At 47.5% G+C, this 21,348-nt stretch overlaps 1 protein-coding gene across 3 annotated transcripts in view; it reads right to left on the bottom strand.

Moving 5' to 3' along the window:
- Nucleotides 1-4,207: 4,207 nt before the first annotated feature.
- The window catches only part of MANBAL (mannosidase beta like), a 29,743-nt gene continuing 12,602 nt past the window's right edge, over nucleotides 4,208-21,348 (bottom strand). For 2 of the 3 annotated variants that reach the window (XM_023227968.1, XM_023227969.1), the window contains exon 3: nucleotides 6,695-7,638. In XM_023227968.1, coding sequence (XP_023083736.1) covers nucleotides 7,531-7,638 — 108 coding nt within the window. In that variant the 3' untranslated portion in view covers nucleotides 6,695-7,530. Of the gene's footprint in view, nucleotides 4,644-6,694; nucleotides 7,639-21,348 lie in introns of those variants that run through there. The other variant, XM_023227970.1, reaches the window with a different exon arrangement.

The raw sequence follows: 21,348 nt of genomic DNA, 5'->3' as shown, positions 1-21,348 counted from the left end.
GGAGGATGAATTGAGGCCAGTAGTTCAAAATCAGCCTGGGCAACATAGTGAGATCCTGTCTCTACAAACAATTTAAAAATTAGTTGGGGGTGGTGGTATGCACCTGTAGCCCCAGCTACTCAGAAAGCTGAGGCAGGAGGATTGCTTGGAACCAGGACATCGAGCCTGCAGTGAGCTATGATGGTGTAACTGCACTCCAGCCTGGGTGAAAAAGCAAGACCCTGTCTCTAAAAAATATATAAATTTGGAAGAAGATAGAGGTGGTGGCTCTACAACACTGTGAAAGCACTAAAATGCTGCTGAATTGTATGCTTATTTAAAATGGTCAATTTTATGTCATGTGAATTTTACTCCAATACATTAAAAAATAAAAGCAAAACTCTTCTCTGGAGTCTCTTCCTCATTGATGAGCACAATTTTACCATTAGTGATTTAGTCCTTTAGATAGTGAAGTGGGCAAGGAGGAGTGGTGGGAAATGAAGTCAGAGAGGCGAAGGAGGTGAAGTGGTTCTTGTAGGCTCTGTGGGTCCCAGTGAGGACTTTGGCCTTTACCTGAGTGAGATGGGGACAGGTGATGGAGGTGATCTCACAAGTTTTTAAAGGATCCCTCTGGCTGCTGTTTTGAGAACAGACTACCCGTGAGGAGGGTGCTGCAATATCCAGGTGAGATAAGGGTAGTGAAGTGGTGAGATAGTGTCATTCTGGATTTTTAAGGTTGAGTGGCAAGGAGATACTTAAGGGTCAGAAGTGGAGTGTGACAGAGAGAGGGAAGTTAAGAATAACTTTAAGGTTTTTGGCCCAAGCAACTGGAAGAATTAAGATGTTCTTTAAGACACAAATAAGTGAAAGATATCCAGTGTTCATGGATTGGAAGAATTAATATTGCTAAAATGTCCATATTACCCAAAGCAACCCACAGATGAAATGTAATCCCTATCAAAATTCCAATGGCATTTTTCACAGAAATAAAAAAGAAAATCCTAAAATTCATATAACCCACAAAAGACCTCACATAGCCAGAGCAATCTTGAGAAAGAACAAAGCTGGAGGTATCACACTTCTTGATTTCAAATTATATCACAAAGCTACAGTAATCAAAACAATATGGTGCTGACATAAAAACAAATACATAATCCAATTGAAAAGAGCAAAGAGCCTGGAAATAGACCCAAGCATATATGGTCAACGAATTTTTGACAAGGGCACTAAGAATACACAAAAGGGGAAAGATAACCTCTTCAATAAATGGTGTTGGGCTGGGCACAGTGGCTCAAGCCTGTAATCTTAGACCTTTGGGAAGCTGAGGCAGGAGGATCACTTAAACCCAGGAGTTCAAGACCACCCTAGGCAACATACTGGGACTCCATCTCTACAAAAAATAAAAAAAAAAAATAGCTGGATGTGGTGGTGTGCACCTGTAGTCCCAGCTACTTGGGAGGCTGAGGCAGGAAAATAGCTTGAGTCTTTGGCTGCAATGAGCCATGATTGTGCCATTGCACTCCAGCCTGGGCAATAAAGAGATTGTCTCTAAATAAATAAACAAATAAATAGTGCTTGGAAAACTAGATAGCCACCTACAAAATAATGAAATTGAACCCTTATACTATATATAAAAATCATCTCAAAATAGATTAAACACTTAAATATAAAATCTGAAATTGTAAAACTCCTAGAAGAAAACAGGGAAAAAGCTTTTTAAAATCATATATATGTAATTTATTTATTTATTTATTTTTTGCAGAGATGCTGTCTCACTAAGTTCTCACTATGTTGTCCAGGCTGGTCTCAAACTCCTGGCCCCAAATGTCTTCCCAGGTAGGATTCCCAAAGTGCTGAGATTATAAGTGTGAGCCACCACACACAGTTGGGAAAAAGCATTCTGACATTGGCCTTGGCAACAATTTTTTGGATATGGCAACTAAAGCACAGGCAACAAACACAAAAATAAAAAAAAGAGGACTGCATCAAACTAAAAAGTTTCCACACAGCAAAGGGAACAATCAACAAAATGAAAAGGCAATCTACAGAATGGAAGGAAACGTTTGCAAATCATATGTTTGATAGGGCATTAATGTCCAAAATATATAAGAAACTCATACAGGGCCGGGCGCGGTGGCTCAAACCTGTAATCCCAGCACTTTGGGAGGCTGAGACGGGCAGATCATGAGGTCAGGAGATCGAGACCATCCTGGCTAACACAGTGAAACCCCGTCTCTACTAAAAAATACAAAAAACTAGCCAGGTGAGGTGGCGGGCGCCTGTAGTCCCAGCTACTCGGGAGGCTGAGGCAGGAGAATGGCGTAAACCCGGGAGGCAGAGCTTGCAGTGAGCTGAGATCGGGCCACTGCACTCCAGGCGACAGAGCGAGACTCCGTCTCAAAAGAAAAAAAAAAAAGAAACTCATACAACTCCATAGCAAAATAACAACCCAATGAACCCAATTTTTTAAATGGTCAAAGGACCTAAATAGACAGTTTTCCAAAGAAGACATACTAATGGCCAACAGGTTCTATGGAAAGGTTATCAACATCACTAAATAATGCAAATCAAAACCAAGAGATATCACCTCACACCTGTTAGAGGGGCTATTATTTTAAAGACGAAAGGTAACTGTTGGCAAAGATGTGAAGAAATTGGAACCCTGGTACTCTACTGATGGGAATGTAAATTGGTATAGCCATTATAGAAAACAGTATGGAGGCTCCTCAAAAGATTAAGAAAAAAAAAAAAAAAAGAACTACCAAATGATCCAACAATCTCACTTCTGGGTATTTATCCAAAGGAAATTAAATCAGTATCTCAAAAAAATGCTATATTCCTATGTTTATTGCAGCATTATTCATAATAGATAAGATACAGAAACAACCTAAATGTTCATCAATTGATGAATGAATAAAGGAAATGTGGTGTATACATACAATGGAATATTATTAAGCCTTAAAAAAAAAGAAAAAGGAGGCCGGGTATGGTTGCTCACGCCTGTAATCCTAGCACTTTGGGAGGCCGAGGGGGACGGATCTCAATTTAGGAGATCAAGACCATCTTGGCTAACAGGGTAAAACCCTGTCTCTACTAAAAATACAAAAAATTAGCCAGGCGTGGTGGTGAACGCCTGTAGTCCCAGCTAATCGGGAGGCTGAGGCAGGAGAATGGTGTGAACCTGGGAAGCTGAGCTTACAGTGAATCGAGATTGGACCACTGCACTCCAGCCTGGGTGACAGAGCAAGGCTCTATCTCAAAAAAAAAAAAGAAAAAAAAGGAAATCCAGGCCAGGCACAGTGGCTTACACCTATAACCCCAGAGGCCGAGGTGGGCAGGTCACGAGGTCAGGAGTTCGAGACCAGCCTGGCCAACATAATGAAACCCCGTCTCTACTAAAAATACAAAAAAGATAGCCGGGCATGGTAGCACATGCCTGTAGTCCCAGCTACTCAGGAGGCTGAGGCAGGAGAATCACTTGAACCCAGGAGGTGAAGGTTGCAGTGAGCCAAGATCACACCACTGCATTCCAGCCTGCGTGACAGAGTGAGACTCCGTCTCAAAATAAAAAAAAAAACAAAAAGGGAAATTCTGCCATTTGCAACAACACAAATGGACCTGCGAAATAAGCCAGACACACAGAGAGAAATATTGCATGATCTCATTTATATGTAGAATCTAAAATAGTCAAACCTATAGAATCAGAGAGTAGAATGGAGGTTGCTAAGGGCTAGGAGTAGTGGGTGATGGGGAGCTGTTTGTTAAGGAGCACAAAGTTTCAGTTATGCCACATGAAAGAGTGCTGGAGATCTAATGTATAGCATGGTGACTATAGACAATGATACTGTACTATAGTCATCCCTGGGTATCTGCCTGGGATTTGTTTCAGGACCCCCGCAGACATCAAAACCCACACATATTCAAGTCTCGAGGTGGGCCCTGTGAAACCCGCCTCTAGAAGTTAGCCCTCCATATACGTGAATTTCACATCCCACAAACACTATTTTTGATCTGCTTTTGGTTGTAGATGTGGATGTGGCTATGAAGGAATTTTATTTCCTGAAAAAAAGCTGCGTATAAGTGGACTGCACAGTGCAAACCCATGTTGCTCAAGGGTCAACTGTATATACTTGAAATTTTCTAAGATCGTGTTCTCACCCCACCCCCCACCGCCTGACACACACACACACATGCACATACACACATAACTATGTGAGGTAATGGGTATTTTAATTAGCTTGATTGTGGTGATTATTTCACAACATATACATATATCTAATCAGCAAGTTGTACACTTTAAATACATACTTTGTTTCTCTTAAGATGCTCTTTAAGATAGGAAAGACCACAAAAAGAGCAGGCCTGGGGCTGCTGGTGAGATCAGGAATGTGCTTTGAGATGCCTGCTGCGTATTCAAATGGAGATAATGAGTAGGAAGTCAGATTCGTGAGTCTGGAGCTCAGGAGTGGGGCTGGAGAGATCCATCGGGGAGAATTCAGCATGTGAGCGATGTGATGGTTAACTTTACATGTCAGCTTGACTAGGCCACAGGACATGCAGGTATCTGATTAAATAGTATTTCTGGGTGTGTCTGTGTTCCGGAAGAGATTAGCATTTGAATCCGTGGAGTGAGTAAAGCGGGTGGGCCTCATCCATTTAAGGGCCTGAACAAAACAAAAAGATGGAGGAAGGTTGGACTCGCCCTCCCACTGTCTGACTGCATGAGCTGGGACGTCTGTCTTCTGCTCACAGCACTCCAGGTTCTCAGCCTTCAGACTCAGACAGAATCTACACCATCAGCCCTTTACTGGCTTTCTTGGGTTTCCAGCTTGCAGGCCGCAGCTTGTGGGACTTCTCAGCCTCCATAATCACTGGAGACAATATCTTATAAGAAGTCTCGCTGGGTACGGTGGCTCACATCTGTAATCCCAGCACTTTGGGAGGCCGAGGCAGGTGGATCACTTGTGGCCAGGAGTTCGAGACCAGCCTGGCCAACATGGCCAAACCCCACCTCTACTAGAAATACAAAAACGAGCTGGGCGTAGTGGCATGTGCCTGTAATCCCAGCTACTCGGGAGGCTGAGGCAGGAGAATCGCTTGAACCTGGGAGACAGAGACTGCAGTGAGCTGAGATCGTGCCACTGCACTCCAACCTGGGTGACAGAGCAAGACTCCACCTCGAAAAACCAAACTTTTAAAGTCTCCTTCTATGTTTCTCTGGAAAAATCCTAACATGGGTGGTATTTAAAGCCTCGAGCCTAGATGAGATCTTCAAAGGAGTACGTGCAGAGAGGAAGTCTAGGGACTGGAGCTTCTGTATAACAGACGATAGAGGACTAAAGACTGAAGCCTGGGCCCCTCTCATGAGCAGGAACTAGTAATGCAGGAGGGAAATCCGGAAAGGATGGTCCTGAAAACCAAGAGAACCAAATGCTGCAAACTCTGCCCACAGTACATGTGGAAGAAGGGTTTGGTGGAGCAGAGGATGACAGCCCTTGCTTTCTGAGGGCTATTCTCTGGCCCAGCCTTTAAGGGAGAGGATCTATTGAGGTGGCACTGCTCCCCAGAGCCAGAAGCTGTCTCTCCCCCACAAGCTGAAACAGGTCTGCACTACAGCTCTGGCCCCTGCTCTCCCAGCCTCATTTCCCTGTGGTCTCAAGTCCTGCTGAGCCTTTAAGACTCAGCTCCATCACTTCCACTCTGCCAGATGGCTGCACCTACCCCTCAAGATTGAGCTGGGTGCCCCCGGGAACACTGTTGGAGAAACAGCTCCTCTATTGGAGAAACTCCCCACATCAAACCTGCTTACATGTCTGAGTCTCCCACTTGGCCAGGTGCACTCTGGGTTTCTGGAAGGTTCCTTATTTCTGCATCCTCAGTTCCTAGCATGGGGCCTGGCATTCAAACTCTCATTAAAGTGTTGCAAAACAGAAACACTCCGCAGAAGCTCCTCCTCAAGCCAGTATCTAGCCAAGACTGGCCCTTCATTATGCACAAGCTCCAGCCCCTGGACTTCCTCTCCTGAAACCTCAAGTGCTGGGAGATCTTGCCAAACCCCTCTGCAGCAGAGCAGGACCCTCATAGCACTCGCTAAATACCTGTTAAATACCAAGGAATGTGCCGTGGGCTGGGTCCAAATCCCGGCTTGGACATTCTCAAGTAGTCCGGACTTCAGTTTCCCATCTCCAAAAGGGAGATGATAGTCGCTCATCCCTTAAGATCCTCATCAGTCCTGACATTTGGGAAAGTTGTCCAGCGGGCTGTAAACGAGCTGGGCAAATCTGAGTTACCAAGGGGCCAGGGCTTTTCCTCAGCAGCTGATTCAGGGCAAGTGACTACACCCAGCCAATGCCACATAAGGCCTTTTACTGTATTGCACTTGGTTTTTCTCAAGCCACTTTGACGACAAGCAGCATCTTCCTCAGAAGGAACATGGGGAATGAGCAGGGCCTGGACCCAGTGGAAACTCTAACACACCCATGGCCATTCACAAGTGTTTCCAGTGACTAAAGGCCACACGAAGCACTTAGCCAGACCCTTCCTGAAAACTTCTTCCAGAACGGCTCAGCCTGCAGAGCTGCTCTTGCCAAAGCCACCCCATTATGGCCAGCTTCGCCCCCACTGTCCCACTTCTCTGGGGGGTAAGCCTTTCCCTCATGCCCAGGGCAGGGCCCTAGGCTTCCGCTCTCCCTCAGCAAAAGACAACACAGGCAGGTTCTGAAGCTTACATGTCAGTTTATTCACACTTCCCCCAGGAACTCTCAATGGTCAGGGAATGAAAGAATTGAAGGGACGGGAGATGTACAAGTAGAAGTAAAAGGCACACCTTCAACATGCTATGATGGGTTGAGAAGAGGTTGGTCTGAAATTGATGAGCCTCCCATTTCAGAGGCTCAGGAAGTTTGTGCCCAGGAAATATGCACACCTTCGGCCAAATACCCTGCACCTGATGGGGCAGAAGCAGGCACTGCCTACCCTGGCCTGGCCGTCTGCTGGCTCTCACGCCAGGCATTTTCTGGGCCTGGTTGTCGCAGCTAGTGGGATCACTAACGTTGCATGGCCATGGCGTCTTGGCCTAAACAAACAGGTGAGGCCTGGCTCTGTCTACACAGCACCAACAAAAGTGACTGATTAGCAGGAGGTTTGCAGTGCACAAATAATGGGAGAGGGTGTGCTTGTCAGCATTAGATAATGACTCCAAAATGTAGTGTAAACCCACAAGAAGGGGGCGACTCAAGGATGGACACATGACTAAATATGAAAATGTGACTCTGTGAGCTGAACTGGTTTCTGAACAAACCTAATACAGTCTATGCTCATAGCTTCAGTCCCCTTGACTCTAAACCGTCACAGAAGCAGAAAGAAGAGGAAGTGATGGATTGCCGAGCTGGAGCCTGGGGACTGTCATGACTGTCTAGATCTCTGTGGTCAGAGGGCGTCACAGCCTCCTCAGACCCTGAGCCTGGGATGGGGGGGAACAGGATGTAGATTCCCAGGAGGGCTGTCCCCAAGACCCTCTCCCTGCCTGCCTGGCTCCTCGGGCCTCCTCTTCTACCGCTTCTTCTTAGTCTCTTTCTTGGGCCTCTTGTTCACAGAAGGAACAGCAGCCTTGGGCTTCCTCGTCACCTCAGCACTTCTGGGCTCAGACGGTTCGGCCTCCTGTGAGGTGATAAAAAGGAGAGTCCTGCTTAGATGGATCAAGCCTGATGCCAGCAAAAGGAGATCACATCTGAAAGCAAAGAAGCATGCCACAGAAACACAAGAGATGGAAATCGTCATTCCCGGGACCTAGCACCCACATATATGTGGGACTGCTCCGGGAGTATCGTGGCTCTCAGTGAAGAATAAAGGAGGCCCCACGGGGAGGGGGCAGCTTGTGGGGTCTCAGATGCCCAGGCAGAACCTGGGATCCTTCCCTTTCCAGCCAACTGACCTTGTGGGAAACTCACTTCCCCTTTCTGTGTCTTAGTTTACTCACCTGTGAAATGGAAATAGCCATGCCCGCCTTACAGGACTGACGTGAGGAGGCAAAACTACGTGGAAAGCACCCAGGAAATGCCAGCTCCATCCAGTGGCTGGCCGATCATCTCGTGTCAGGGACTGGACAAAATGTGGGTGAGGAGCTGGCTGTGGGGCAGACTCGCTGTGGCTTGCCCTCCTCTGGCTGCCATTCTTGTCCTCCCATTCAACCCGCAGAATGCCAGGGCTGGGAGGGGTACAGAGAGCCTGCCAGCAGGTGCGCAGTCCCACACTGTGTTCTGCGGAGCCTGGCAGAGGTGCCTCTGTGGGGGAGGGCAGAGGCAGCCTTGGGGCAGAATTCCAGACTCCCCTGGCGACAGGAGCAGCTCTGATATTCAATCTATTTCATCCACTGTGATTTGTCCCTTATAAGATTTAAATGAAACAAAGTTCTGCTGCTAAGGAATAAAAGGTTCAAACCCACAGATCCAGCCCTGGCCTTTACTGTGCTGATAAGGAAGGTAAACTCCAGGGAAGGGACACAGCTTGGCCCAGGCCACTCAGGCTCATGTCAGAGAAGAATCTGGAACAGGCTCCATGTGCTCCTGTCTAGTGTCCTCGCCTCCTCTGAGTGATAACTCGCAGTGTGCCGTGGCCAGAAAGGATAGACGTCAGAGAGGCCGGGCTAGCCCAGAGAACGCCAACCATAGCCCACAGGCCTTGTCCAGGCCACAGACTTCATTTGGCCTGCAGTGTTTATTTAAAAACTTAAGCCAACTGGGAGATTTCCCATTAAATCTGGATTCCTAGATTCTCTTGAAACTAACTGTCTGGTGACACTGGCCCTGCATTCCCTCGTGGCAGCGATGGGCTGAGGAGGCGCTGCCCCTTTTCAGGTGCCGACCATGCCCCCACACCCCGCCGCCCCCAGCACTGATTGGGAAATGTTTCTCAGTGCCCGTGTTCTTGATGAGAAATGGGAAAATATGAAGCAGACTAAGATTCCTGGGAGGGGGATACTTCCAGATGAGGAAAAACCCCTCTGTGTTTCATTTCCCAACCGGGCTTCCAGCTCACTATACTCCCTGACCTTCCTTGCTTGCCCCATTGGCCCATGGCCCAAGCCTCAGCCCACCCTACAGAAGAGGAGGGCCCAGGCAGGGGAGGGCAGTCCCTGCCTCAGATCCGATCCAGAGGCCTGTCAGCTCCCTCCTATCAGCCAACACTGTCTCCCGCCTGGGCGAGATAACCAGATATGAAGAGCCAGCCAGGTCTCAGGCCCCCAAGGAGTGATTGTCCCAAGATAACCGAAGGGCTTCCCCTCCCCAGCCTCTCACTGCAGTGCTGGATTCCCTTGGCCTGCTGAGCCTCCTCCCGCCAAAAGTCAAAATGATCTGAAGGTCCCCTACTCTGTTTATGTAACTTGGCCAAAACAAAACAAAACAAAATTTGCAAGGCCTGCCGGGATCTCTAGGAAGGAGTCTGCCTTCTGAGTTCAAGGCTGGGGGCTCCTCCAGTTTCAATGGGGCTCAGTTCAGAGACCACAGGGACAGTAAGACCCAGCTGCCACCCTAGTGCCTCCCTCACTCCACAGGCCCTCTCTCTGGAGCCTCAACCCTTCTGGCACCTCCCAGACCTCTCCCTTGATCCAGCTGTCTGCCAGACGATCGGGACAAGGCACCCCCAACTGAACTGTCCCTGACCCCAGAAGGCCCAGCCCTCCTCCCACTGGTGGAGCAACCAGAGACCCGGTGACCTCACCCCCTCTCTGCTCCCCACTGTCCAGTGGGTCACCATGTCCTGCTGACATGACCCCCTCTACTTCTTGATTCTGCTGCTCTCTCCATCATCCAATTCCCCCTTCAGTTCCGCCCACTGCTAAGCAAAGTGCCTGCTGTCTCTGTCCATTCCTCATGCACCCACCAAAGGAACTATTCTAAAGTGCAGTTCTGGCCACTGCATCTTCCACCTGAAAGCTTCCAGTGGCTCTCTGTGGAACGGCATCTAAGGAGACCGCTTCTCCAGCCTCACCTGGGCTCCTCTTTATCCCCCACACTGAGTCAGGCCCCAGAGCTTCCGCTGGTCACCTTCATCAACAGGAATACCTGTTTCCTTGGCCACCTGGCAAACTGCTCCCATTGTTTGGCTCTGTCCATGAATACACTCCTACTCACTGTCTGGCCTCCCTCCCTGCTCCTCCCTCCAGCGGGGGGCAGTCCCTCCTCCTTCCCCGAGCCCCTGGGTACCCAGGAACCTTATAATGCCACTATTTTCTTTAAGACAGGGTCTCACTCTTTTGCCCAGGCTGGAGTGCGGTGGCTCGATCTTAGTTCATTGCAACCTCCACCTCCCAGGTTCAAGCGATTCTCCTGCCTCAGTCTCCTGAGTAGCTAGAATTACAGGCACCCGCCACCACACACAGCTAATTTTTTATATTTTAAGTAGAAATGGGGTTTTGTCACGTTGGCCAAGCTGGTCTCGAACTCCTGACCTCAAATGATCCAACCGCCTCAGCCTCCCACAGTGCTGGGATTACAGGTGCGAGCCACTGCGCCCAGCCCATAATGCCACTATTATTTTCCCATAGTTACATGTTTTCATGTTAGCCCCTATTAGCCCATGAGCACTTTGGGATAGCTTCAACTGTTGCTGAATGAATAAATGAGTGAATGAATGAATGAATGAATGAATGAATGAATGAATGAAATGAAAGAACAGCCAAGTCTCCCAGTAACCATGAGAACTTCATTCTTGTTTATTCCCATGAAAATATAGCACTTAAAACTAGGCCTCACTTTTCCATGATCACAGAGGATATGAACAGACTTAAAACCCAATATACATACCCTGGCCTAAAGTATGCCTAAGCATAGCTGCCAATAATAACAACAATAGCTGGGCATGGTGGCACATACCTGTCCTCCCGGCTACTTGAGAGGTTGAGACAGGAGGATCACTGAAGCCCAAGAGTTTGAGGCTATAGTGTGCTATGACTGTGTCTATAAATAGCTACTACACTCCAGCCTGGGCAATAGAGTGAGACTCCCTCTCTAAAAAATAACAAGAGCCACAACAGCTGCTAATTATTTATTGTTTATAATATGCCAGGCCCTGTGTTATGTGTCTGGACATGACGGCCTCACAAAGTGCCATAATGAGGCCCAATTTATAAACAAAGGAACAGACACTCAGGTCATATGACTTGCCTAAGGTCTTAGCTGGTGAGTAGCAGACCCAAGATTTGAACCTAATCTCTTCATGGATACACAGTCCAGCCTCTCTCAGGTTTCCTGGGGTCCTCAGGGGTAGGAATACGTTGAATCTGAGTTAACTGTGAGATCTACTCTCTGTTTAGCAGCCCCCGGAACCACAAGGTGCCTCTGGAACGATAAGTACAGCTCCTCTGAGAACCTATCTGTCGATGGGTCACTTAAAACCCCTTGTTTGTGACTAAAGTCCCTACAGGAGTCAGAAAAGTGGGTTTGTGCTCCAGATCACACTTGATTTTTTACAGCTAAAGGCAGTCTTCTGTGGGTGTGTGTACATATCACAGTTATCGAGTCATTTGAATGCTTGACCTGTCTCCTCCTCACCGAAGACCTCCTCCTCTCTTCCCCACCTCAGCTTTTAGAGCTGTCATGCACCCAGTTACCCAAGCTAGACACCTCCAAGTCATTAATGAGTTCTCAGCAGCCAACCTATCCCCAAGGTCTGTCCATTCCACTTTCCAGCGGGCTCTAGACCCAGCCAGTCCCCTCTAGACACACTCCACTGCCCAGCTCAGATCCAGGTCCCCTGCCAGCCCCGCTGGTTGCATCCGACTCCCACAGATTCTCCTGCCCATGCCTCTACCTCCCCATGTTCGTCAGAGTTTACTTTATGTTACTTTCAGAGTCAATTTTCCTAAAACAATGACAACAGGCCAGGAGCAGTGGCTCATGCCTGTAATCCTAGCACTTTGGGAGGCCAAGGCGGGTGGATCACCTGAGGTCGGGAGTCTGAGACCAGCCTGACCAACATGGAGAAACGCCATCACTATTAAAAATACAAAATTAGCCAGGCGTGGTGGTGCATGCCTGTAATCCCAGCTACTCGGGAAGCTGAGGCAGGAGAATAGTTTGAACCCGGGAGGTGGAGGTTGCCGTGAGCCGAGATTGTGCCATTGCACTCCAGCCTGGGCAACAAGAGCAAAACTCAAAAAAAGTTTCATTCAAAACAAAAACAAATAAATAAAAAAACAATGACAACAACAATCCCAATTGTGTCTGTTCCTCCTTTAAAAACCTTGCTGGTTCCCCTTTGTGTGAGATAAATTCCAAGACACTCGGCAGGGGCTCCGGGCCTCTCGCTCAGTCTTGGCCCCTGTCTCCAGGCAGGCCCCCTTGCACAGCCCACTCTTGTCACCCTGGGCTACTGGCCAGCCAGTGTCTCCCAGTACTCTGCTCCCTTTCCTCCTCTGTATCTCTACCTGCATCCAGTGCATGTGGGCACTGTGCCCATGGGGAATGAAGAGGAGAACGCACACTTAGTGGATGTGTGTGTGGATGCTCCCCGAGCCTCTCCATTGCCCTGGTGAGCCAGCCACCACAAGCCACACTCCACTGGCAAGGCCACTCAGGCTCCCTGAGGCCAGGTGACAGCCCCATGCAAGCTGCAGGGAAGCAAAGGCGGCCGTGATCCACATGACCTGGGCCCTGGAGTCCTGGCGGCCACACAGGGCCTGTAGCTCCAAGTTCTTCACTGACAAGAATGACTCTGAATGAAGGGCTACCTTTTCATTTCTCCTCAAATGTACGCTGCCAACACCAGCCACAAAGACGGCAGACTACAAAGCCGACAGCTCCTCCTTTAAATCTGGGAGCACTGCGCTTCCTCTGAAGCAAGCCTCAAGTTTCCTCAACAATCGCATTGTCACATATAAAAAACTCCTGCGGCCAGGAGGCTCCCGGGTCCGCGGAGGCGTCCTCTGTGGACAAAGGCCCCATCAATAATGAAGCAGCTCTGCAGCGCTTACCAGGACAGAAAATTGCTGCTATTCATCAGATTCAAATAATCGAATCTGTGCCACAATACATCACATCCCTTCCAGCAAGAAAAGTGCATTGAATTTTATGATTTCCACTCTACAGTTCAATGTGGATTTAGTACTGTAAATTAGGACAAAATGTCATTCTACACAGGCCACTCTTTCCTTGAAAATGGCCCAGGGAAAGAAAACCATTCTGCTACACTCAGGCACCCTCCTGCACCTTATCTTGCATGACCCTCTAAGAACAATGGAGTTGGGCAGGCAGGTCCTCTTCTGATGATGGAGGCAGACTAAGAGCAGGTCAGCACTCAGACCAGTCTGCCTAACGCTGAAGGTGCTGCCCATCCCAGCGGGCCATGAGGGCCTGAGACAGGGTGGGAGCTGAGAAGTCCTCGCAGAGATGAAACTAGCAGTGGCCTTAAGCAAAGATAGGACTGGCTGAAACAGAGAGCAGGGGAGGCTATCCATGTGGACTCAACAAGGCAAACAGAGACACGGAGTCCAGGACGCACTTGGCAGGCAGGGAGAACTGTGATTAGAAAGAACAGCCTTTGGGAGCTCATTCCAGACACAATTCAGCACGACTCTGCCGGCCCTCCCCACTGACTGCTCTGTGGCTCCTTGTGTGTCCAGCCGTCTCTCCCAAGAACTGGTCGGTACACATCTCCAGACCACAGGCTGGTGGGAGCATGTTTATACCCTCATCCTGCCCACCACATGGCAATATCCCCAGAACAGGTCATTAAGCAAAAAACAGCCTGCCTCCCAATTCAACTGCAACCTCCTCCCAAGCTTTAAAACCATACAGAGCAGAAACGCAAAGTTGCTTCTGTGAGCCTGTGTCCTGAGGTGTTGAGAATGGGTGGATGCTTGCCTGGGGTTCGTTATTTATTTACAGCAGGCCTCACTGGCAACCAGGGGCCTCGTTTAAAATCAAGACCCTTGTGCAAAATTTTCCAGAAGAGTCCTGACCTTCTAGGCCACTGTCCTACTGCACCACAGGAATGAGCCACCTGTGGTGCAGTAGGTGCAGGTGGCTCACCACCCTGATGAGACAAAACATCATCAGGTCTAAACACTGCAGGGCTTTCTGGTTGGTTGTGAAGTCGCCACGGGCATCACATTGGGAGCCACCACTCTCACCATCACCTGTGGTGAGTCCTCCACTAGATCACAATGCTGGCCATCAGCTATCTGTCTTCCCAGTACCTCTTTTCCATGGGGGCCCTGCCCTTTCCCTATCCCATGGGGTTCAGGGGGACTCTCAGTCACTGGGGTCGCAAGAGTAGGCAGCTATATGTGGCCTGGCCAAAGACAGTACTCATTCCCGTTTCCCACCTGTGGGGCAAGGTGTATGTGGCCAAGGAGAGGCCTTCCATGAGACTCAGAAGGTGAGGAGAGGCAGAAGAATGGCTTTTCTCACCTGTCAGTCCTGACTGATAAGGGCACTGACTGTTGCTGCTGCAGCCATCTTTCCCAACACAGAGCAAGGGCCCAGGAAGGAAGCCAGCACTCCCAGGGAAGCCAGGAGAGAGACAGATGGAGCCCTGGAGACCCTTTGAACCCCTAAATGCAGCTGTGCCTTGAAATTCCCAGTTCCAAGAGCCAATACTATTTTCATTCAGAGAAGCTGCTGGAGCTAAGTTTCTGAATTTGCAACAGGAAGAGTCCCCACTAATATAAGACGGTGGCAATCAACAAACATAGCAGTATGGAAGTGAAAGGACCTGCCTTCTAGAAGCAGACAGCTGGCTGTGAGCTGACGAGATGTGCCATAAGCACATGAACAGATGAGAATTGTCAACGCTGAAGCTAGGAGAGTTTCTGATTCACTACCGTGTATGACTGACCATCCGCCACACAAGTTGCTGAACTCAGAGTCAACACCCACATGCTTTGTTAGGGTTGGCTGAATCAACACTCGATGTAGAAATCGATCCGAAAGAGGCTTGGAGGAGGGTTATGGGGAGGAGGGAGACAGGCTCCCTACCTTGAGAAGAAACCTGCCCCCCACTTCCCACTGCACTCCATGTAGAGAGGCTATGGACCATCTCCCCCAGAAAATGTGCCTGGGCATATAAACCTCACATTCTTGTACACAATTTGACAGGGATCACAGACCCTCAAACCTATCCCGAGACTTCCCCAGAAAGCCAGGAACTCCCTACTGAGAACTTTCTTCTACTGAAACCCAACTCTGAAGGAGAGAAGCTGGAACACAGTGGTGGCGTCAGATTGGGCCGGCTTTCCTCAATCATCTCCAGGGCACTGGTCTCACATGTGATCTCCATGGACCACTCGGTGGACTTCAGGCAGGCCACACTGTCCTGGTCCCCTGCCCACTGCTCTGTCACTTGAGAGAGGGAGAGAAATGGAGATCCCAGCTTTGTCTGCCCAGCACTCCCGCTGTGGGAATGGACCTTCCCATCCCCACTCAGAGGTCACGCCACAGAACCCTCCCCTCCCCCACACTGGCCACAGCTGTCCCAAGCTGGGTCAGCCACAGTTCCTTCCCTGGGGATTCTGCAACTGAGACCGGCAGGAAGGCATGGTTATGTTTAGTGGCTATGCTGCATCTCATCACAGAGCCAGCAAGCAGAGAAGCAGGGTCCTAGTCAGAAAAGTAAAAGGCAGGAGAGGAACAGGAAGGGAGGCAGAGGGCATGCCGGTGATGAGCAGTAAGTTCCAGTTCCCGCCACTTCCGGAGGCCCTGCTGCACTCCTGCTCTTGGGTTCTAGGACAGCACCTGCACCTTCTCAGTCTACCTACATTGCAAGGAAACTACTTCAACAGGTTGGGTATGCTCCAAGTTCACGTCTTTCTTGGATCTTCATTTCCCTTGAAAAACTTAGCAACTCATTCTTGGGTTTCAAGTAACAATGCTGTATTTGTTTGGTTTGGTTTCTTTTGTTTGTTTTTGAGATGGAGTCTCGCTCTGTCATCCAGGCTGGAGTGCAGTGGCACGATCTCAGCTCACTGCAACCTCCACCTCCCAGATTCAAGTGATTCTCCTGCCTCAGCCTCTCTAGCAACTGGGATTACAAGCACGCACCACCACGCCTGCCTAATTTTTGTGTTGTTAGTAGAGATAAGGTTTCACCATATTGGCCACACTGATCTTGAACTCCTGACCTCAAGTGATCCGCCCACTTCAGCCTCCCAAGTGCTGGGATTACAGACATCATAATGCTCTGTTAATAAAATAATTATCAGGTCTCTATTTCCCAACTTCTTGCTCACTTTTCCTTTCCCACATGGAACATTTTGCTGTTATTTCAAACAACACATCTAAGAACTGAACATATCCTGTCCTCCTAAAATTGGTTTCTGTTTGAGGGAAATCATCTAAAGACTTGAGCAGTGGCTGCATATTACAATCACCTGGACACTTTAAAAAAAATACTGATCCAAGCTGGGCACACTGGCTCATGCCTGTAATCCCATCACTTTGGGAGGCCAAGGTGAGAGGATCACCTGAGCCCAGGAGTTCAAGACCAGCCTGGGCAACATAGTAAAACCACGTCTCTACAAAAAATTATTTAAAAATTAGCCAGGTGTGGTGAAGCACACCTGTAGTCCCAGCTACCGAGGAGGCAGAGGAAGGGAGGATCACTTGAGTCTAGGAGGTCGAGGCTGCAGTGAGCTGCACTTCAGCCTGGGCAACAGAGCAAGACCCTATCTCTACATAAATAAAAAGAAAATACTGATCCAAGGCTTCAGAGAACAACTGAATCAGAATCTCAGGGTGAGGTCTAGGCCTTTGAAAGTTCCCCAGATGGTTCTAATGTGCAGCCTCGTGGAGAATCATTGGCCAGTCCAAAGACCAGCACTCTCATTCTCTAATCCCAGCTCACAGTGAACAGATAGCATCGATCAATTTCTTTCCTCCAGAGCAAAGCAACAGCCCCCAGAATCCTTTTCACCATGGCCACCATGCAATCGACCTGACTTGGCATGAGAGATGAAACTTACCTGCTAACCTGTACTAGATGGAAATGGTACTAGGACCTATTATCTTCTAGTTTAGAATCCAGCCTACAAGAAAATGCTTGGATTAAGTGTGGCCCACACCTCCATCAGGCTCAAACAAATGTTTGTTTTTTCAGGTCTGAGTTTAATGAGGTGCCAATAAGAAAACCTTTTCATTTGGCTTACGATTCTAGGGACACGGGTTTTCATTTTACGAACTGATTTTTGCTCCTACTATGAAAAGGAAGGGGGTGGGGTGGGAAGCATTTGTATGTGTTCCCTTTTTTCCTCCATGATTAACCCCAAAAGAGCTTTCAAATAATCTGCTAAGTATTGAAGTACTGAAGTCATAAGCGAGTTGCAAAAAATCGGCTTACTGGAACAACAGGAAAGGCATTCTTTTGCTTTTCAAAGGCTTTCCCATCATCTGGAGCCAAAAATATTATCTTCTGACCCAAAAAGCCACTAATAAACCTTGTTTCTATAGGCTAAGCAAGAGGGAAGATTTTGCCCTGAGCAAAACGGCAAAGACAGCAAGACTGTTCTCTGGGTCCTCCCACCCTCACTTCTGCTCCCTCTCCTACCTCCTGCCACCCTCCACTTCCAGGTATCTCCCAACTGCCTTCAGGCTGCCTAGAGTCTTACAAGCTGCCCGCACTCCCATGGGCTCCCTTTCTCCCTAAAAGTACCCCATCCCCATATTAAAACCCCTTTCTTTCCCCTCCAAACTCCTTCCAAATCTCAACTATCAGGGACAACCTCTAAGCAGCACAGTCTCAGCACTCACCCTCTCTTTGTAATCCTGTTTATGCACAGAATGCTGTGTTCCCTTTCTATCTAGTTAGGAGTTTGGGGAGTGAGAAAGGCTGCCTTATGGAGACACACAGAGAGCTAGCAATAGAACCCCGTGTAACCTGGGGCCATTTGCTCCCCTGATGTGCCAGTAAAAAGTTAGATTAACAGTACTGTATTTTTTTTTTGCTACTGATCCATTGAAAAGCTAAAAAAAAAAAAAAGTTAAAACTGTAAGCTTCAGTTGTGAAGACAATTCACTTGTGTGAGCCTTGTTTCCCTAAATGCAAGATTAATAAAAATGAGAGATGTCATGTACTATATTTAAATTTAAAAAGATGAGGCTGTTGTCCAAAATTAACCTCTAAATGGCAGTGGGTGGGGGGGTATGGTGGCATATTTTTGAACCCTTTGTCAACTCCCTGCGTCAAAAGACTTTAACACACTATCCCACTGAAAACCTTAAAGAGAACAATAAAGGGGCTCCTTTTCTGAAGTTTGCTGAACTAACCCAGGCTTCCGTGGCTTACCTCTAAGGGCTTCAAGCACAACAGGAGGTGAGCAGCCTCCCTGCTCTCCAAACAGCCACACAACTCTGCCTATAAAACAAGAAGGCTCATCACCTCCCTCCCTCAGGACTCTCTGCAGGCCTCATCAGCCACCACCAGCAACCACGTTTGTTATTTATAATACCGAATAGCACACCACATCTGTGGGGGCACAGCCCAAGACACAGGGGTGATTTTTTAAAAATGTGATACAATTGTGGGTGGAAGAACTCCAATCATGATCTCTTTCTCAAGATACCAGAATAACAGATGGACAAGACAACCTAGAGGCCACAAACTTGTCCCTGTTCACCAAGGTTTTCCTGCCCTTGCTGGCTGCTCCTCCCCTGCCTGTCCCCTTTATGCTGGAGCCCCTCCAGGCTCTGGCCTAGGCCCTCTTCTCATCTCCCTCCATATTCTCTCCTTAGGAGACCCTGTCCCTTCTCGTGGCTTCAGATGACATCTTATCAACTCCCACATGCTGGTCAACACTCAGTCTCTGCACTCCTCCTGCTAGAGACCTGTAAATCCACCGACTTTCTTGACAGAACCACCTGGATGTGTTAAAGCATGTGTTTAAAACTGAACTTGGTATGTTCCTTCCCTGCACCCACCCTAAGCCTGTTCCTTCACCATAGTTCCCCACTGCATCAACAGGTTCCACACTGTATCAGTAATTCCCCATCATCCTCCCAGCTACAGAAGCAGGATCTCCAGGAACAGTGATCTCCAAGATATATGGATCTCCAGAACATATTGGGTATGTTAAGTGAGAAAAGAAAGTTGCAAAACTGTGTTTAAGAGCATGCTATCTTTTATTTTACGAATGGGGGAATATAAATATATATGTACACACCACACACATATATATGCATTTGTTACTGTTTTCAAAAAGAAACAAAAGATACACTAATAACAACTGTTAACTATGTGGGAAGGAAGAGAACAGGGTGGAGGAGAATGAGATTAAAGGAAACTTCTGTGAATATACCTTGTTATATAGTTTTGACTTTGAGAAATATTGTATATCAATGTTTTATGTAATTAAAACAAATTAAATAAAAATGTTAAAAATACCTAAAAATTAAAAACAGATTGAAGCAAATTAACCGAACTATATCTCATGATGGGAGGGAGACCTACACAGAGAAAAATAGTTACTAAACACAGCACTTTGACCTTACATCTCCACAGAGACATATTTTAAGGCCAAAAAAGAACCACAAAGAAGTCTTAAATTTCATTCTGAATCTTAGCAGTAAATATACAGTTATTTTAAAAATGTAACTGGTATATTGTAGATGTGCAGAATAAAGTTAATATACATCACTAATCTTAGAGAAGCATGCTTGCAAGGTTGGCCCTTGACTGGCATCTGGGAACTTGGATTCCAGGTGGTTCTCACAATTCCCAGAAATGATAAAGAGTGGCTCACCACGCCTAAACTGTGTAAACAATACGGTTCATGCTGAACACCTGCTTGCTTTCTGGAAATACGCAATTTTGGTACATGCTAGGCCAAGGGTGCTTCTGTGACCAGTCCTCAATAAGAGCTGTGGGCACTAAGTCTCTAACGAGCTTCCCTGCTAGATAACACTTCACACACATTGCCACAACTCCTTCCTCTGGGTGTCCAATGGGAGAGCACGCAGACGCCTGTGCCTGTTTCCTCCAGTCTCTGCCCCATGTACCTTTTCCCTGTGCTGCCATACCTGGTACCATTTCACTGCCACAGCTGAGAGTCCCCCTAGTGCATCACTGAACCTGGGGTGGTCCGGAGGACCTCAGATACAGTAGGCTCTAGCAGACACATCATTTTGTTAATGTTATTGAGAACAAGATTTCCAGCATAAGATAAAGAAATACGAGACTCTAGTATAAAATCAAATAAATAGAAACACTATCACCTTACATTTGAATTGGAAATACTAGTATGAACTCACAACTTTTTCATTTCTTAAAAAATGTTTATTTTCTATTTCCGTTTATTGAAAGGCATTGATGCAATCACAGCTCAGTAGCACGGAGAATTTCTAATGTCCCAACTGTAGCCTCTAACTACTATTTTCTAGGTAAAAAGAACTAGAGCATTTTAGAGAAATGACTGATTCCAAGACTGGGGCAGGAAATGAGCCTGGGGCCAGGCGCAGTGGCTCATGCCTATAATTTCAGCACTTTGGGAGGTCAAGGCAAGTGGATGGCTTGAGCCCAAGAGTTTGTGACCAGCCTGGGCAACATGGCAAAACCTCGTCTCTACTAAAAATACAAAAACTAGCCAGCCATGGTGGCACACCTGTAGTCCCAGCTACTTGGGAGGCTGAGGCAGGAGAATTGCTTGAACTTGGGAGGCAGAGGTTGCAGTGAGCTGTGACTGTGCCACTGCACTCCAGCCTGGGCAACAGACAAGAACCTGTCTCACACATACACACAAAAAGAGCCTGTGACATCTTATTGAACCATGAAGCAAGGAAGCTATCAAAGACTAATGAAGTATGACAAAGAACAAAGATACCAACTTAAAGGGGCTCCCACTGAACATAAAAAACAAATTAATGGCAGACAAGTGCCCTAAAAACAAACAAACAAACAAACAAAAAAAAACAACTAAAACATATCAAACATATAAAAAGTATGTTCAAAATGCTATGAAAACCAAAGCTTCACTGGTCAACACTGGAGGTTGCTAGAGCCTGAACTCACAACTTTGAAAATTGATAAAGGGAAAGAACCAAGCATTTTTCCTGCTCTTCATTATGAAGAGCAATTCAGAGTAATCACACAGGTGATAAGGAAAAGGTCTTTGTTAAAGAATTCCAGCTAACAGATGCAGAAGGAAATAATGGATCTAAGCAACGACCATCAATGGATGCTAAAATCACTTAGGTGAAAGACTGACAGGGGATTTTCATCAGCTGGTACCACCTAAACCCACTGATCAATCCTAGAATCTCTAAATGTACAGCAGCCAGACATCACATGCCTGTTAATGCCACACAGTAGGGAGTACACAGCACCAGCTCTGAGGTATTCACACCCAATAACCTGATTTGAATGGAATCAGGCCTCTACATA

Source organism: Piliocolobus tephrosceles, chromosome 20, assembly GCF_002776525.5.
Source record: "Piliocolobus tephrosceles isolate RC106 chromosome 20, ASM277652v3, whole genome shotgun sequence".
In the NCBI taxonomy this organism is placed as follows: Eukaryota; Metazoa; Chordata; class Mammalia; order Primates; family Cercopithecidae; genus Piliocolobus; species Piliocolobus tephrosceles.
Note: the sequence above shows the minus strand (reverse complement) of the source record. Positions and strands in the feature narration are given on the sequence as shown.